Source organism: Scyliorhinus canicula, chromosome 6 (assembly GCF_902713615.1).
Source record: "Scyliorhinus canicula chromosome 6, sScyCan1.1, whole genome shotgun sequence".
Lineage (NCBI taxonomy): Eukaryota > Metazoa > Chordata > Chondrichthyes > Carcharhiniformes > Scyliorhinidae > Scyliorhinus > Scyliorhinus canicula.
The window spans coordinates 85,167,009-85,184,097 of record NC_052151.1 but is presented as its reverse complement, the minus strand read 5'-3'; the positions used below and the strand labels follow the sequence as shown (position 1 = coordinate 85,184,097).

The window sequence follows — 17,089 nt, the reverse complement described above, 5'->3', positions numbered from 1 at the left end:
GCCCACCCCGCCGGGTAGGGGAGAATCCCGTCTCATGTAGAATAACTAACACATTTTGATTGCGATAGGTTGCTCAATATAACCCCAGAGGATAAGCAAACACCATTAAAGGTATAATTCTGAATATAATTGATAAATACATTCTTAAACAAAGATGGGATAAAACTGTACGTCACTGGGACACATAATGGTATCAAATTGACCCCCTCCTTTCCATGCCTTCACAAATTAGAAAATTAACTTTGGTTAATAACACAAAAGCCATTTAGCCAATGCTCATTCAGTGTCCCATGAAAACTACAAGTTACCTCCCTTGACTGTAAGTGGATAAACAAGCCCATCTACAAATCCTGCAGGAAAAATTGAGGGACCAACACTGACCAGAAGCTGAACTGGACCAGCCATGTAAATATTGTGGTGATATGAACAGATTAAATGTTGAGCCTTCAGTTGTGAGTGACCCACCACTTAACTCTCCAAATCATGCCCACCTTCTAGAAGTCACAAGTCAGAAGTGTGATGCAGTACCCTCATCTTGCCTGGATATACCAATCATGTTTAGAAAGACAATGTTAATGAACTTCTCAAATCATTATTTGTGACCTATGTATTGCCAATAATTGTTTGCAGTTGATAATAAGTTTTATTAATAAGCTTCATGAATTAGCATAAGGCATATGGTACTCACCTATATAGTCAGTGATTGTCAATAAAAAGCAGCTATTCCCTGCTCTTGTTTCACACAGAACCTCCTTTTTAAAATGTGGCAAATGTTTTGAATCATTTATTATTTCATTCAAATGAGTCTTCAGATCAGTATATCTGTAAGGGTAGCAATGTGCCAGATAGTACGTATCATCCCTATTACGAAATTCCTGAAAAAAAGTTTAGGAACTTGTGTAAAAATGTGATCAAGAGCAAATAAAATTCAGTGCCGACTGAACTTGGAGATTGATTGTAATGCATTTCAAAGCATTCAATTAGTGTTTAACTGATTAAATAATTATTCAGCCAGTAGTGTTTGATGCAATCAGAAGACATATTTATGTTCTTTTCATAGTCCTTGTGTGATGATTGCAACACTATTTTGCAGCGGTGTTAATTAACTTGCAATTTTTACATCTCATTGAGTTAATTGCATTAGAACATTTTCCTCTTTACTACCTTTGGACAAACAATTCACAGATCGGCAGCTGTCCCGGGGCAGATTTCTTGTTTTTTTTGCCTGCAGCTTGTCTGAAGGCTTCTAAAGCTCAAAATGACTGCTTGGGATGAGTGGATGGCAAGTTGGTCACCTGAAGTCCTCACCAAGGGAAATTCTACTCCAGTGGGTTGAATCATATTGGTGAGAGCACAATGTGAAGCATCAATAGAGCATTCATTAGTCAAGTAAATAAGCCTTCTACAAGTACAGTACATACATTACCATTACTGGTTCTGATACATTTAGTTGCAGAAGAGACACAATTATATTGGCTCAGATTGGGTAGGGAGCAGTTGGTTACTAAGAGCAGCAAAACTGGCCAGGATGTTGAACAGTACAATCAATATTGTCCTAAAATATTGTCCTAAAATGACAATCAAGATCATGGTACCCCAATCTGCATGTTGAAAGAGGCTTATTCCCTTAGTGAGGCAGGCATTTCAAATGTCCAGCAATTGGTTACTATAAAAGTGGTATTGACAACACTGACCCCATCCTGAGTTAGTTACCACCCCATTAACAATTTTTACTCAATGCCATTGAATTTATTCCATTTCTAAACAGGGAATTTCTACTTACTATTTGAAATTCTAAACAGTAGTGCTGTACATAAGGGAAAAGGTTGTTGAAGGTTTTCTTTTTCCATGGCTTATATGTGATGTGATGCCCTGAATGGGACCAACCAATTTTTAGCTCCCTCGCATCTTTTTCTGAGTAAACAAGAGGCTTCATTCCTAATTGAAAAATAAACATAAGTTAAAATTGAATTAAACACAATAGATTTTAGTACTACTGAGAAAGAGACATGCTTTTGAACTTGCACTCATCAGTATAGTTTAAAGAATACCAATAGTAAAGGGAACAACAATTTATACTGAATTCGAAGAGAACGCTGACTGGTTGGCAAGTGGACTCTGATTGGCAGAGGCATTACCATAGAGAATGCACCAGGGAACAGTTAACTTCCCAGCATTTGTTCAAATCCAAACCAGGTACGTCCCAACGACTGGCAGATCATATCAAACGGGATGTCTCTTCAGCTGTTCACAACAGGCAAAGTACAGACCATACTCAACCAGCCTGTGTTTGCAAAATTCAAAACATATATTGGGATTCTCTGTTTCAGAAACTAAGTGCTCCTGCAAAAGTAAAATGGGGACTGTGTCCTGCCAAGGTAGTATTCTCATATCTTTACTATGCCAAATTATACATAGCGGTGAACACTCCGGTTTCCCTGCACTTTGTTGGTCTCGGGCTGCCATTTTGAATGTGTGCCCGATCCCAGCAGCCAGATATAGGCCCCCTCGCTCCCACAAAGCAAATGTTGACCCTCTTCTGACATGGAGAGCACCTCCAACCTCTCATCAAGTAAGGGCTTCCTCCCCCCCTACCATGGGAGTAATGGGTCACACCCCACATGCACACACCAGGCATGCATGAGGTTAGAAAAGATGAAGTGAAAGCACTTTGCATTTTTGAAGTGTCCAGCAGCTGTCAATCAGAACAAGATTATTTATAAACATTGCCATCAGGATCATTGGAAGGAACTTCAGATGCATTCATACTTGAAGGGAAAGATAAATAAACAAACCTCAAGCCTTCAGTGTTTAAACCATTAAGCTGTCATTAAAAGACTAGTAAAAGACACCGCACAGTGAAATTAAATGAATACTAAACATTTCAAAGGATTTCCAGGGATTTCAAGGCTTTGCAAGTGTTGTGGGATTTCGAGGAAGCCACTGCCATTTCAAAATGCAGCAGTGTTAAATGCATAGGGCTGAGGAAGCAGATGTGAGGAAAAGGAAGTTCTTTGTGGTGTGAGCCTTCACTGAATTGTCTAATTTGCTCTGCAGCTGTCAGGCAGGGCAGTTTAGAGTGAAGAGAATAAGCAGGCCAGACAAGGATAATGATCATAGGGCTGCCTGAGATCACCATGTCAACAATGATCTTCAGGTTGTCCAGGGCTGGAAGGGGCAGTCCAGGCGTGGGACCCCCACCCCAGTGAACAGTTCTGGGGTCAACCATTTACCTACAGTCTGAGCCCACCCAACACCCAGGAACTTCCCTCTGCAACCAGGTAGTGGCAGAGACGCACATGAGCAGCGAACTCAACTCCTTGATCCACTTGGGATCCAGCGAGCAAGGACTGTGCTTGTCAATACTTGCACCAAAGCTTGCCTAGTGGAGTTCTCGTAGGGGGTGTCAGAGCATAACAGGAGGGGTGGGTGTGCAAATTTGGGCTTCCAGCTCGTTAATCACATTCAAATGAATGCATATGAGCTGTTGCATGTCCCGCCGGTGTGGGTGGGTAGCCCGCTATGGCTGGCTGGACGGGACCAGAGACTGGGGATGGGTCTGCTGCCTGGTGCTTATCCCAATTTTGGGTCAACTCTAGATTCTCTGCCTGATCAGGATACCCAATCTTAGTAGCCGGGAGTGGAGAATTCTGCCCATAGTGTCCGACATGAGGGCTGGGATTCTCCAGTATCCGGTGGGTGGGCCGTACCGGTGCCAAGGAGTGGCGTGAACCACTCTGGTGTCAGGCCGTCTAGAAGGTGCGGAATCCTCTGCACCTTCGGGGGCTAGGCCGGCGCTGCAGGCGCGCCAACCGCCTCTGAAGGGCCTCCGCCGGCTGGCGTGAGTTGGCGAATGCGCGGGAACGGCAGGAGGATCCAGTGCAAACCCAGCACAAGCACAGGAGGGTTCTTTTCTGTGCCGGCCATGGCGGACCTTTACAGCGGCCGGCGCAGAGGGAAAGAGTGCCCCCACAGCACAGGCCCGCCAGTGGATCCGTGGGCCCCCACGCGGGCCAGACCACCGTGGGCCCCACCCCCCTGCCCCCAGGGCCAGATCCCCCGTGCCCCCCCCCCCCCCTCCCCCCCTGAGGACTCTGCAGGGCACCCGCAGAACCAGGTCCCACCGGTACGGACCTGGTCTAATCCACGCTGGACGGACTGGCCGAAAACGGGCGGCCGCTTGGTCCATCGCGAAATGGGGAATTGCCGGGGAGGCCGTTACCAACAGCCCCCGATCGGCGTGGCGTGATTCCCCCCCCCCACCAAAAAACTGGCTTCCGAGAATCTGGCAGCCGGCATTGGGGCGGCGGGGTGGGATTCATGCCGCCCCCGGCCCAGCGGTGGGTCGAAGAATCCCACCCTAGATGTTATTCTGCAATTGGACAAAACTTGCTAAACAATACTGATTGAATTGCTGAAAAGAGAGATTTTGTCAAAGCTTTTCTTTTTGCACTCATCATGACATTTCGCAATTGACCAACCAGAGTCAATCTGCCTACTTTAAATTTCAAACATTGCTTGACGGCTAACAGTCTGTCACCATCATGCGATGCATTCTCCGTGGCGGCTCCTCTACTAATGAGAGTCCACCAGTTAACCAATCATCTCTTTATTGTCATACAGTATAAATTTGTTATTTCCCTTACATTGGTATTCTTGTGAATTGTCCTGAGGATGCAAGCCAAAAGGTTTTGACAAAATTTTCAGCAATATTCAAGTTCTGTACTACCAATGACTATCTGTAATCTTGATTGTGCTAAAAATTACACTGAAAAGCAATTTAAGATTATCAGTTCTATGATGACTGGAGAAACTGTTCTATATTGGGTTGAATTCGCCTTTTGGGAGACTATGTCCTAGAATAGAATAGAATAGAATTTACAGTGCAGAAGGAGGCCATTCAGCCCATCAAGTCTGCACTGGCCCTTGGAAAGAACTCCCTACCCAAGCCCACACTTCCACCCTAGCCCCATAACCCAGTAACCCCACCTAACCTTTTTTGGACACTAGGGGCATGTTGTGATTTGCACTTGCTAATGTAGGCCCTTTACAGTCATACCAGGGAACAAAGAAATGGCCGAGGAACTAAATTCGCACTTTGCTTCTCTCTTCACAAAGGAAGACACGAATAATATACCGGAAGTTCTGAGAAACACAGGTTTTAGTGAGGAGCTGAAGGAAATTAGTACTAGTAAAGAAATGGATTTGGGGAAATTAATGGGATTGAAGGCGGACAAATCCCGAGGACCTGATAACCTTCATCACAAAGTGGCCCTAGAAATAGTAGATCCATTGGTGGTCATTTTCCAAAATTCTTTAGACTCTGGAATGGTTTCACAGATTGGAGGGTAGCTAATATAACTCCGCTATTTAGAAAGGGAGGTAGAGAGAAAACAGGGAACTATAGACCAGTGAGCCTAATGTCAGTAAGTTGCTGGAGTCCCTTATCAAGGAGTTCATAGCACTTCATTTGGAAAGCAGTGGTGTAATCAATCAAAGTCAGCATGGATTTACGAAGGAAAAAACATGCTGGACAAATCTACTAGAATTCTTTGAAGATGTAGCGAGTAGAGTTGACCAGGAAGAACTGGTGGATGTGGTTTATTCAGACTTTCAAAAGCCTTTCTGCACGGTTTCACATAGCAGATTGCTTTGTAAAGTTAAAGCACATGGGTTCATGGGTAGTGTCTTGAGATGGATAAAAAGCTGGTTCACAAACAGAAAGCAAAAAATTGGAATAAACAGTTTTTTCTCTGAATGGCAGGCAGTGACTAGTGGGGTACCGCAGGGAGCTGTGCTGGAAGCCCAACTGTTCACATTATATATTAATGATTTGGCCGAGGAATCGAAATGTATTTTCTCCAAATTAGCAGATTATACAAAGTTGGGTGAGAGGGTGAGTTGTGCGAAGGATGCAGAGATACTTCAGAGGGATTTAGACAAGCTGAGTGAGTGGGCACATGCATGGCAGATTCAGTATAATGTGGATGAATGTGAGGTTATCTGCTTCAGTGGCAAAAATAGGAAGGCAGATTAGCATGGTGGTTAGCATAAATGCTTCACAGCTCCAGGGTCCCAGGTTCGATTCCCGGCTGGGTCACTGTCTGTGCGGGGTCTGCACGTCCTCCCCGTGTGTGCGTGGGTTTCCTCTGGGTGCTCCGGTTTCCTCCCACAGTCCAAAGATGTGCGGGTTAGGTGGATTGGCCATGATAAATTGCCCGTAGTGTCCTAAAAAGTAAGGTTAAAGGGGGGGGTTGTTGGGTTACGGATATAGGGTGGATACGTGGGGTTGAGTAGGGTGATCATTGCTCGGCACAACATCGAGGGCCGAAGGGCCTGTTCTGTGCTGTACTGTTCTATGTTCTATTATTTGAATGGGTATACATTGAGAGGTGTGGACACTCAGCGAGACCTTGGTGTCCTTGTGCAGTAGTCGCTGAAAGTAAATGCGCTGGTACAGCACGCAGTAAAGAAGGCAGATGGTATGTTGGCCTTCATAGCGAGAGGATTAGAGTATAGGGGGAGATGTTTGACTGCAATTGTATAGGGCATTAGTGAGGCCACACCTGGAGCATTGTGTACAGTTCTTATCTGAGGAAAAATGTTCTTGCTATTGAGGGAGTGCATCAAAGGTTTACCAGGCTGATTCCTGGGATGGTGGGACTGAGTGACTAAATTTGTTCGGATTATATTTATTGGAGTTTAGAAGAGGTGGAAGGGATCTCATAGAAACTTACAAAATTCTAACAGGATTAGACAGGGTAGATTCGGAAAGAATGTCCCCAATGGTGAGGAAGTCCAGAATTAGGTCTCATAGTTTGAGGATAAGGGGTAAACCTTTTAGGACTGAGGTGAGGAAACATTTTGTCACCCAGAGAGTGGTGACTCTGGAATTCACTACAACAGAAAGTAGCTGAGGCCAAAACATTGTGTAATTTGAAGAAGGAATTTGGTATAGCTCTTGGGGCTAAAGAGATCAAGGGATATGGGGGAAAAGCGGGATCAGGGAATTGAAGGCAGCACAGAGAAACAGTGGTTAGCACTGCTGCCTCAGTGCCAGGGACCTGGGTTTAATTTTGGTCTCGGGTTACCGTCTGTGTGGAGTTTACACTTTCTCCCTGTCTGCATGGGTTTCCTCCGGTTGCTCCCAAAGTTCAAAGATGTACAGGTTAGGTGGATTGGCCACGCTAAATTGCCCTTTAAAAAGTTAGGTGGGGTTACTCGGTTACAGAGATAGGTTGGAGGTGTGGGCTTAAGTAGGGTGCTCTTTCCAAGGGCTGGTGCAGACTCGATGGGCTGAATGGCCTCATTCTGCATTGTAGATCCTATTCTATGAACTTGATGACTGAGCAGGCTCGAAGGGCCGATAGGCTTCCTCCTGTTTCTAATTTCTATTTGCATCCTCCCTCTGGCACAGTGTGCGACGCTTGATTCTCCGCCTCTTCAGGAATTCCGCTGCTGGTGGAGGGCGGTGGAGAATCCAGCCCATTATATCTGTTGCAGTAAGCTTGGGTTAACATATATATTTGGTGCAGTAATATTATTAAAGAACTTAGTTTAAGGTACGCAGACTCTGTGTCTACTAAAGCTGTAATTAAACCATCATAAAAGAGTGAGGTAATTATTGATTTTAACCACTTACTTGGTTGCAGATAAAGGACTAATGGAACCTTGTTTTGATTGCTGGAGATTCCCTGGAGTGTAGATAATTTATGGAGGGAATGGTGTTTAGTACTAGGTAAGCACATCATGGAACTTAGTGGGATACAGGTGATCAAATTAATGGGAGAAGCCAAGTCTGTCCATAGTTTTTGCAATGGTTATAGGATTTTAGGTTGAATACAAGTGCACTGGATCTGCTCCTGAAAGGAACTCTCACCAAAAGTATCTACCTACACAGCTAAGCAAGTAAACCTGCTTTGTTAACTTTATTTATAAGCGCCCTTGAACTGTATTTGGTCGCTTAATTTGAGTTAGTAGCAAGTGTAGATAGTAAATCCAAGTTTTTCCCTGTGTTTAAGTACTGTTTAACAGATCACTGTAAAGCTATTTCATTGATGTTATTGCTCTTAATTCTGTGTTTAAATTAAAGTTTGCTTTCACATTAAATATACCTATTGGTCAGAATCATCACTCCTTTGTTAACATTGAATGAAAAATCTGAATAGCGTTCTGCAATAGCAAATATCACTTACCATAATTATAAAGACTATCTTTTTTCAGCAAGTTGACAATCTTGAATTTGTAGGTGACATCTGACATTGTGTTCTGAATCCGAAAGTAATACCATTGAGTATGTCTGCTAGTGAATGTATCCACTGCCAGCATCAAATTGTACTCGTACTGGCCTCTGTCGACAAAGATACATATTTCATTTGTTTGTAAAGTTCACATAGCCAAGTCCAATGTAACTCCATTGTGCACGTGGATCTATTATCTCAAATTCAGATCAGCCAAATAAATTAGCAACTAAAGCTAATAGGCAGTCGTTTCAAAAGATGTGGGTACTTTTATTCTCACTGAGATTTGAAAGGAATTCCCTGGTCAATAATGAGTATGTAATTAAAGCTAATTAAAATAGTAAAGCCTTCGAACACAATTATCCGATGCATATTTAATTAGATTCAAGGTGATTTCAGCTTCTCATTGACATAAAAATATATTGCAACTCTAACGCATGTGGACTCATCTTGAAATACCCTAAAAATTAAGTGGCGTGAGGCATCGCTTGTGTGGGCCAGAGGTACACTACCTGGGTGAGGTGCCATGTTGAGGGGGCTTACCTGTATACATCTCAAACACCATTTACTCGGAGTTACTCACTCTTTGTTTAAAAATTGACGGTTCTTATACAACTTCCTGTCAAAATAAATCCAGTTCAAAATGCTACCTGTGCTTGACTTTGCTTCCATGTGCCTGTGTGTATCGCGTTTCCACACGCATAGCAGTTTTAGTTCTTAAATTTCTTTCTAAAAATTTTCAGCTAAATACCTTTTTAGTTGTCAAGATTAGAAAAGCACAAATCAGGATGGCAGTTGGGCATTGGAGATTATAATACGTGTGCAGGATCCAGAACAATTTCATGGTGCAAGGGAATTGGGAGCTAAGTTCAGGAAAATTATTTTACCGCAGGAGTGAGCCTCAGTTACGTTCAGGTGGATACCCCATTTTCATTCTAAACATTTCTCACAGACATGATCCACAGTTAGATTCTGCTGTATTGTGGAAAGAAGCCAGTCTACTTTATGGATTAATCACCTTCCAATGTGTAGGAATACAGGCAAAGAAGCACTATGGTCTAGTTTGGAACCATTAATACTTAAAGAGAAATCTGAACACTTTGCTTTCACCACTAGAAGTATGTCGCAAGATTTCACCGCTGAGGTCCCAAATCGAACCAGAGTCCCGGTAGATAGCATTCGCAGGGCCGAGAAATACCCAGCAAAAGGCGCTAGTGCTGGGATTCTGTTCCAATCCGGTTGAAAATGAAATGAAATGAAAATCGTTTATTGTCACAAGTAGGCTTCAAATGAAGTTACTGTGAAAAGCCCCTAGTCGCCACATTCTGGCGCCTGTTCGGGGAGGCTGGTACAAGAATTGAACCGTGCTGCTGGCCTGCCTTGGTCTGCTTTCAAAGCCAGCGATTTAGCCCTGTGCGAAACAGCCCCAGTAGATCGTGCCCTGATGTAACCTGCTGTGTGTGTGGGCTGTCCTCAAACAGGCCTTAAGATTAATTATCACTCATTTACTATTTCTTCTTTGATCTGGTGAAGTAACTAGGTTTCATAAACTTACAGGGTTTCTTGAATGCTTTTACAAAACAAAAATATCTCCTTGGAAAGCCAATACTGCAAGGCTAGCAGATGTCTAATCTCCAGCTCTTGAGCTAAATACACCTCCTAGTTTTATAGCTCTCCCTCTTCGGTTCCAACTTTATTCCACAAACATGGGGCACCTTATTAACTGCCATTTCTTTAGGTGTTTTGGCAATCTCTAAACTCAGCATTCTAATAACCTTACCTTTCTAGATGTTAACTCCTCAAGTCAATATGTCCCTCACCTTTCAAGTGTAATAGGGTGCAAGCTTGGTTCATTTAAATATGTCCTATTTTCTACAGTTAAACTTTAACACCAAAATATTCTAAAGCAGATAAACTATAACAGCAGTAGAAAAGAGATACGACTGCATTGCTTTCCCACAGTACATAATTGCAGCCAACTTTCTGTTCTGTAGCTCGACTAAAATAACTTTCCGCAGAACGCTGGCTCATAAGGTAAGAACTGATATTATTCTTTTATGAACCAGAATTCTATGGAAAATTTTGTGGAAAAACTATTGGATCTTACAGGATAACCATATAACACGCAAACTTCTTTAATTACACACCCTTCCCAGTCTTGCATTGGAAAGTAATAAGGCCAGACGGCTATGGAAGGAGTGATCTGCCTTTGTGAAAATACTATGAATTTTTTATTGTATTTCTCCATCCAACAGCAATGAATAATTCCAAACGTTTGCCAGAGGATTGTATGCATATGGATGTTAATAAGATTTCACATAAAAAAAGACTGGTGTTGGGTTTCACGTTAATTACTTGCACTGTGTGTGGCCATTGTTCCCTAGTATTGCAGGATACTAATGTCACAGAAGAATATTTCCAACATGATTTAAATATTTACCCAGACCACACAGTTTTATGTCATGTTATCAACTAAAGTAACTAACACATAGATGCTGTGAAACCACTTTTAACAGCTGCGCTAAGGTAGATATTAATAAAGGGAATAAAGTTCAGCCTTAGGAGGTTTGGATTATGTTTTCATTGTAGAAAATGTGTCCTCATAGCCAGTTACCCAGAAATGTTCATTTTACACCATCTGTTTTAAATTTGGATATATTTTGGTCAATGCTCAGACAAAATCAATCTTCACCCACAATACTCTATGAATATATTTAATCTGTATTTTGCTTTTTGTCACAGGTAAATATAATTGAGTGAGGTTCTCAAATCATGTTGTTTTGTGTAAACCAGATAAAGCTTTTATTTCTCCTTCTTAAATATTTTCATCTGACTTGAAAAGTTCATTTAAATTATTTATCTACATTGCTCAATTCTAAAACGTTCAGAGACTGATGTGCCTTTCTGGCAAATCCGAACGGTTTCTGTGTTCTTTTTGACTTTATTTCAAAAATTGATGCCATGGACCTTCTTTTCATTGAATCTACTGTGTGTGCATTGTGATGTCTCATTGAAGTAAATCCTTGCTTGCCTTCTCAAATTTTGGAAGTAAACCGTGAGGATTGTGAAAGACTTCGAGCACACACAGATAGGCTGTGGAATGCGTTGACACGTGGCAGATGCAATTTAACACAAGAAGAGTGTTCAGTAATACATTTTGGTCAGACAATGAAGAGAGGCAATATCAAAGAGTGGGCATAATTCTAAAGGGGAGCAGAACAAAGAGACCTGGGCATGGAAGTTGACAAATCTTTGAAGTTGACGGGAAGTAGTAAGAAAGTAGTTTAAAAGTCTACAAGATGCTGGGATTTATAAATAGAGGTACAAGCCTGGATTTCCCAGCTTGCCACAGGGCAAAGCACTTTGATTAACATGACTTTGACTTCAGAGAATGGTGCGTGTGTGTGTGGGTGTGAGGGTGAGTGTATGTGTGTGAGGGCGGGGTGTGCGCGCCAGAGTCAGGCCCACTGCTCCCGGAAACAGTTCGGAGGCAGTCACATGGGACTGCCCATAGCTGAGGTGGATGATTAAAAGGCATGCCATGGTTACTGGACGTTTTCCCAGTTGTGTGGTTGAATAATGTGCCCTCTCGCCCTTTACGTTTCCTTATTTTTTTCAGGAAGAGAGTTTCAAAGACTCATGATCCTCTGAGAGAATAAGTTTCTCCTCATCTCTGTTTTAAATGGGCGAATCCTAATTTTTAACAAGTAACCCCCCTATTCCTAGATTCTTCCACAAGAGGAAATATCCTCTCTGCATCCACCCTGTCAAGACCACTCGGGATCTTGTTTGCTAGGTTCTAAGAAGAAATCTTTTCCTGAAAACAGTGAAATGTTAAAGTGTCTAACAGAATCCTTCAGGAGGCCAATAGTTAGTGGGATCTGTTATGTTCTGGTGTTTGGCCTGTCAGGATAAACGCGCTAAAGAATGTCTAGCTTTTGACTAGTAAAAGTTTTATTGTTGAACAATTGCGTGGGTTAGATAACCATATGAATGTTAGCAAAAACCTAATGTAAGAGCTACTACAAATTGTGACTATCCACTATGAAGACCATCTACCAATCCCTGAGGTAACAATATCACGTGGTGCGGCATGGTGGCACAGTGGTTAACACTGTTGCTTCACAACGCCAAGGTCCCAGGTTCGAATCCCAGCTTGTGTCACTGTCTGTGTGGAGTCTGCACGTTCTCCCCGTGTCTGCGTGGGTTTCCTCCGGGTGTTCCAGTTTCTTCCCACACGTCCCGAAAGACGTGCTTGTTAGGCTATTGGACATTCTGAATTCTCCCTCAGTGTACCCGAACAGGCGCCAGAGTGTGACGACTAGGGGATTTTCACAGAAACTTCATTGCAGTGTTAATGTATCCCTACTTGTAACAATAATGAAGATTATTATTATTATCATACCCTCGCAATGCCTGTCCCCTATTTGTGCCAACTCATGCCAACCCAATAATAAGTTTTAAATAAGCTGTCAAGCAGTAATAATTCTAAAATGATAGCTCTTAGGATAATGCCATCAAACAGCTATTGAAACTGGGAGCAAAGAATTCTTTCAACTCAGAGACCCAGCAAGCTATTATTCTCAAAACGTAGGGAATTTAACTTGACAGTTTGGCAATTCCACAAATCTTAGTCACCTATTACAAGCATTTACATCTATTCTTAAAACATAATGCAAATAACGGTCTGCAAAAAATAGGAAAATGGGTTCTGTTTGAATTCAGCACCGAGTTCAAATGGCCTTGCTGAGTCCAAGTCTCCAACAATTGTGAATCATATCTCCACATCATGGAAATGGGAATGAGTTAGGAGTCATATGCTGGCATCAGTTGGCATAGGGACTATAAGGAATCATGAGATGAGTAGGGGGCATAGGTTGGTATGGAGTGCATAAGGGGCCATTGGGAGGTGGTGGGAGCATGTGTTGACATGAGTTTGCATGGATGGGGCATAGGCATTGCTTGGGTGGTGGTGGCGGGGGGAGGGGGGGGCGGGGGAGATGTGTTATTCACATCACAAAAACAGAATATGTTTGAAATGGGCCAGGGCTTCCAGATCCAGGGTTCTGCCGCCATTTTAAATAAGTCACCAAGTTTCCACAACTCTGTAAAAAATCCAGCTCACTGAGTACACAAATCAAGGAAGCTATGATGAACACTTACAAGACAATGGACATGTTCTCCTGAGAGAAAAGATTAAGAGGAGCTATAATACAGGTGTTCAAAATCAGGAAGTGTCTCGACAGAGTAGGTGAAAATTGTTTTATTGGTGGAATTAAGTGTGGAAAACCAAATAACATTGATTCTTTTACCAATTACTTTAAAGTCAAAGCCTGCATTCAAAACATTTTCATTATACGGTGACTAGTTATGATCTGGAATGCACTGCCTGATAGGATGGTGGAGGCAGATTCAATTATGACTTTTTCAATCCGGTATTGGATAATTACTTGAATGAATTTCAGGAAAAGCGAGAAAGTGAAGGCACTGGCACTCATTAAATTGCTCTTGCAGAGACTGAATGCCATTTTCTTGTGCTATACTCATTCTATGGGCGGTTCTGACCCAGCATAGTGTCAGTGCCTCCATCTTGAGGCACTCCCTCCACAACAAGTGTCATGCCACCGGGCAGGGTCCTCCACAGGGCAGCCTGCAGCTGTGATCAGATATGCGGGAAGGCCTCAAAGTCTTCCTGGAATATGGCCCCACTAGTCTGCTGCAGGGTGGGCACAGCCTAGAGAGCTAACCTGTTGCCAATGCCACTGGTTGGCCCACAGACCACCTGGAAAATTCTACCCAACATTTATGGGCAACAAGCCCCCCACCCTCAACCTGCTGCCAGGACAATTGTCAGGCAGAGGGATGGTTCTGGCAAAGTGGCAAGCTGGTCGGCGGCACTAAATTATACGCCTGCCTGTTTCAATTCTTGCCCCATAGCAGGGCAAAAATCCTGCCCTACGATTCTATGATTTATCATCATGTCTCAGTGCTACCCACAGGTGGGAGTGTGTAATTACAGAATGGCAAGTTTACATGGGCAGTTTCTATTACAAATGTGACAATGGGAACTCAATGAAAAATAATTTGCAGGCAAAGCAAACAACTTCAACATTTTGAATATATTACAGACTATGTTATTATTAATTGTCCTTCTTACTGTGATGTGGAGTAGCCGGCGTTGGACTGGGGTGAGCACAGTAAGAAGTCTTACAACACCAGGTTAAAGTCCAACAGGAAGGAGCAGTGCTTGGAAAGCTAGTGTTTGAAACAAACCTGTTGGACTTTAACCTGGTGTTGTAAGACTTCTTACTGTCCTTCTTACTGTTTGAATTTACACTTAAAGAATTATCCTTCTTCCTTCTCCTCATCCTCAACTGACCTCTCCAATGTTGCTGCTATACTAAACTAGTGAGTCTATTTTTTCAAATGGTATTCTAATAAACCTACCACGTAAGAATGAAACTGGTGTGTATTTGCATATAAATTAACTCTTCTAATGAGATTATCTGAAGGTATCGCATTTTATATGTTGAAATATAAGCCTAGAAATTATCATTGGTGATATGAGTAGACCAGCCCTTAATATATCAGACATAGACATAGAATTTACAGTGCAGAAGGAGGCCATTCGGCCCATCGAGTCTGCACCGGCTCCCGGAAAGAGCACCCTACCAAAGGTTAACACCTCCACCCTATCCCCATAACCCAGTAACCCCACCCAACACTAAGGGAAAATTTTGGACACTAAGGGCAATTTATCATGGCCAATCCACCTAATGTGCACATCCTTTGGACTGTGGGAGGAAACCGGAGCACCCGGAGGAAACCCACGCAGATACGGGGAGGATGTGCAGACTCCGCACAGACAGTGACCCAAGCCGGAATCGAACCTGGGACCCTGGATAACCTGGGATATTTGTAGGAGATTCATGTGTCGTAGTTTAGCCGAGTCGTTGACTAATTTCTAATAGACGTGTGTTAGAATAATTGGCAGACACATCCTAAGAGAATTCTTGTTATTTATCTTCTAATATTATTATAGGTCATTTTGAGGTTATGTAGCCCACCAATTTGGCACAGGTGTACAACAACTGAGCTTACTTACACCCTCCAAGCCTGATGTAAGTTTCCAGATTCAAATCTTGACTCAAAAACCAGACTGGGAGCCCAGTCTTCCGGAACGGAATGTGGAATTGACTCTTTGTTATTTCTCCTTGAGTCAAACACCAGATGCTTACATCTTGAAGGATCTTTCTGAGCTGGTGTATCAGTCAACTCCACAGCAGTATTGTCAGTAGCTATTAATGAAGAGAGCATTTTAAATATATAATGCCATGTATATAATTGAGAAATCTAAACATATTGAAAATTCTGCATTACAATGCACCTGTATTTCAAAAGCGGAGATGAACAAACATTTTGAAAAAAAGTTTTTTTCCCAAGTGATTCTTGTCATATTCTTGACATATTAATTTTCTGTGCACATACTCATTGGGCGCAATTCAGCGGCTTCACGTGCCCCCCCCCCCCCCCCCACCCCCCATCTGCCCCCCACACCAGCCGCTGGCATCAGTCAGCCCTGCCTGAAACCTGAGGAGCAGTCCATGCAGTAGAAATATCGCTATATTTTCACTTACTCTTCCCTAACATCTGCTGCCTCAGACAAAAAGTGTTGAAAGTAACAGTTTTTACAAGTCTCAGAGGCTTCCTCGAAAGCCGTACACTTCAAAGGACTTCAAATCTTGACAGCCATTGAATGCAAGTCTTCCATTCAATTTCACACAGCAGTACATTTCACTAGCCAGTGATTGACAGTTGTATTGGTCCAGACACAGTTGCTAATGAGGGGGGGTCTCTGTTGGAGGGTCCTCATGGGGGTTCTCTGATCGGGGGGGGGTCACTGAGCGTGGGGGGTCTCTGATCGGAAGAATTTTTCATGGGGAGTCTCTGATGCGGGGTGTTCTGATGGGGGTTGTCTGATGTTGAGGGTCAGATGAGGGGATCTGATGGGTGGGTCAGGTCACCTTCATGTGCCCAAACTGTGGGGTGTGACCAGTTATTCAGTTATTCCACTGGTGGGGGGAGGGGAGGATGCCCCTATTTGTCAGTAGCAGGGAGGGGGCACAGAATTTGTGTTGTGGGGGAGAGGGGCGCCCACTGCCAAACCTCAGTTTCAGACTGCCGGCTCAAAATGGTGGCCAAATACCAAGATTCCGATGGAATCCGATGAGCTTTCCCTCATGCATGAATTAGCATGTTAAAGGGGAGACTCACATCCTGGCACCAGCAGAGACCAGTAGCGATTCACCGTCGGTGGGAGCACTTAGGCTCCAGAACAGAGAATCCCAACCTAAATCGTTCTCCTGCAAGGGAATGACTATTTATGGTTGAATTTGGATCTATCAGGTTTACACCCCATTTTCCCTGCTTCAGAAGTTCTGATCTACTGGAAGGGTGAATGTGTCTTTTTACAAGTATGTGCTTGTGACACTTTGAAAACATAACTGTAATTGATCCCAAGCTAGCCTGGGAGTTTCTACCTACCAAATGCTGCTAGGCCCAGTATATTCCAAGTCTGTCTACAACCCATTGTAGGCCTCCTAAAGAATAAACAAATAAGGGCCAAAAGTATGAATCTCAATGAGATCCATAATCTTCTTAACATTGATCCACTGTCCTCTCCTTGAAATGGGATGCAATTTAACCATTGCAATTAACCTGAGCGCACTGGTTAAATAGCGGAAAAGGCCAGAATCAGGATTCACGCCAGGCACAAATCAGTTTGCTATCCACCAGGCCCACTCCTGATGGTGAGTTCCATTTGCTGGAGCTACTGCCCCCCCCATCAG

The 17,089-nt window shown here is 43.1% G+C and overlaps 1 protein-coding gene across 1 annotated transcript in view; it reads right to left on the bottom strand.

Moving 5' to 3' along the window:
• Window positions 1-17,089, bottom strand: part of LOC119967280 — a 304,394-nt gene that overhangs the window by 122,660 nt on the left and 164,645 nt on the right. Inside the window, exons 8-11 of the mRNA XM_038799603.1 lie at window positions 15,346-15,538; window positions 8,196-8,350; window positions 1,784-1,938; window positions 689-875 (exon numbers count right to left, since the gene is read on the bottom strand). Coding sequence (XP_038655531.1) covers window positions 689-875; window positions 1,784-1,938; window positions 8,196-8,350; window positions 15,346-15,538 — 690 coding nt within the window. The remainder of the gene's footprint in view (window positions 1-688; window positions 876-1,783; window positions 1,939-8,195; window positions 8,351-15,345; window positions 15,539-17,089) is intronic.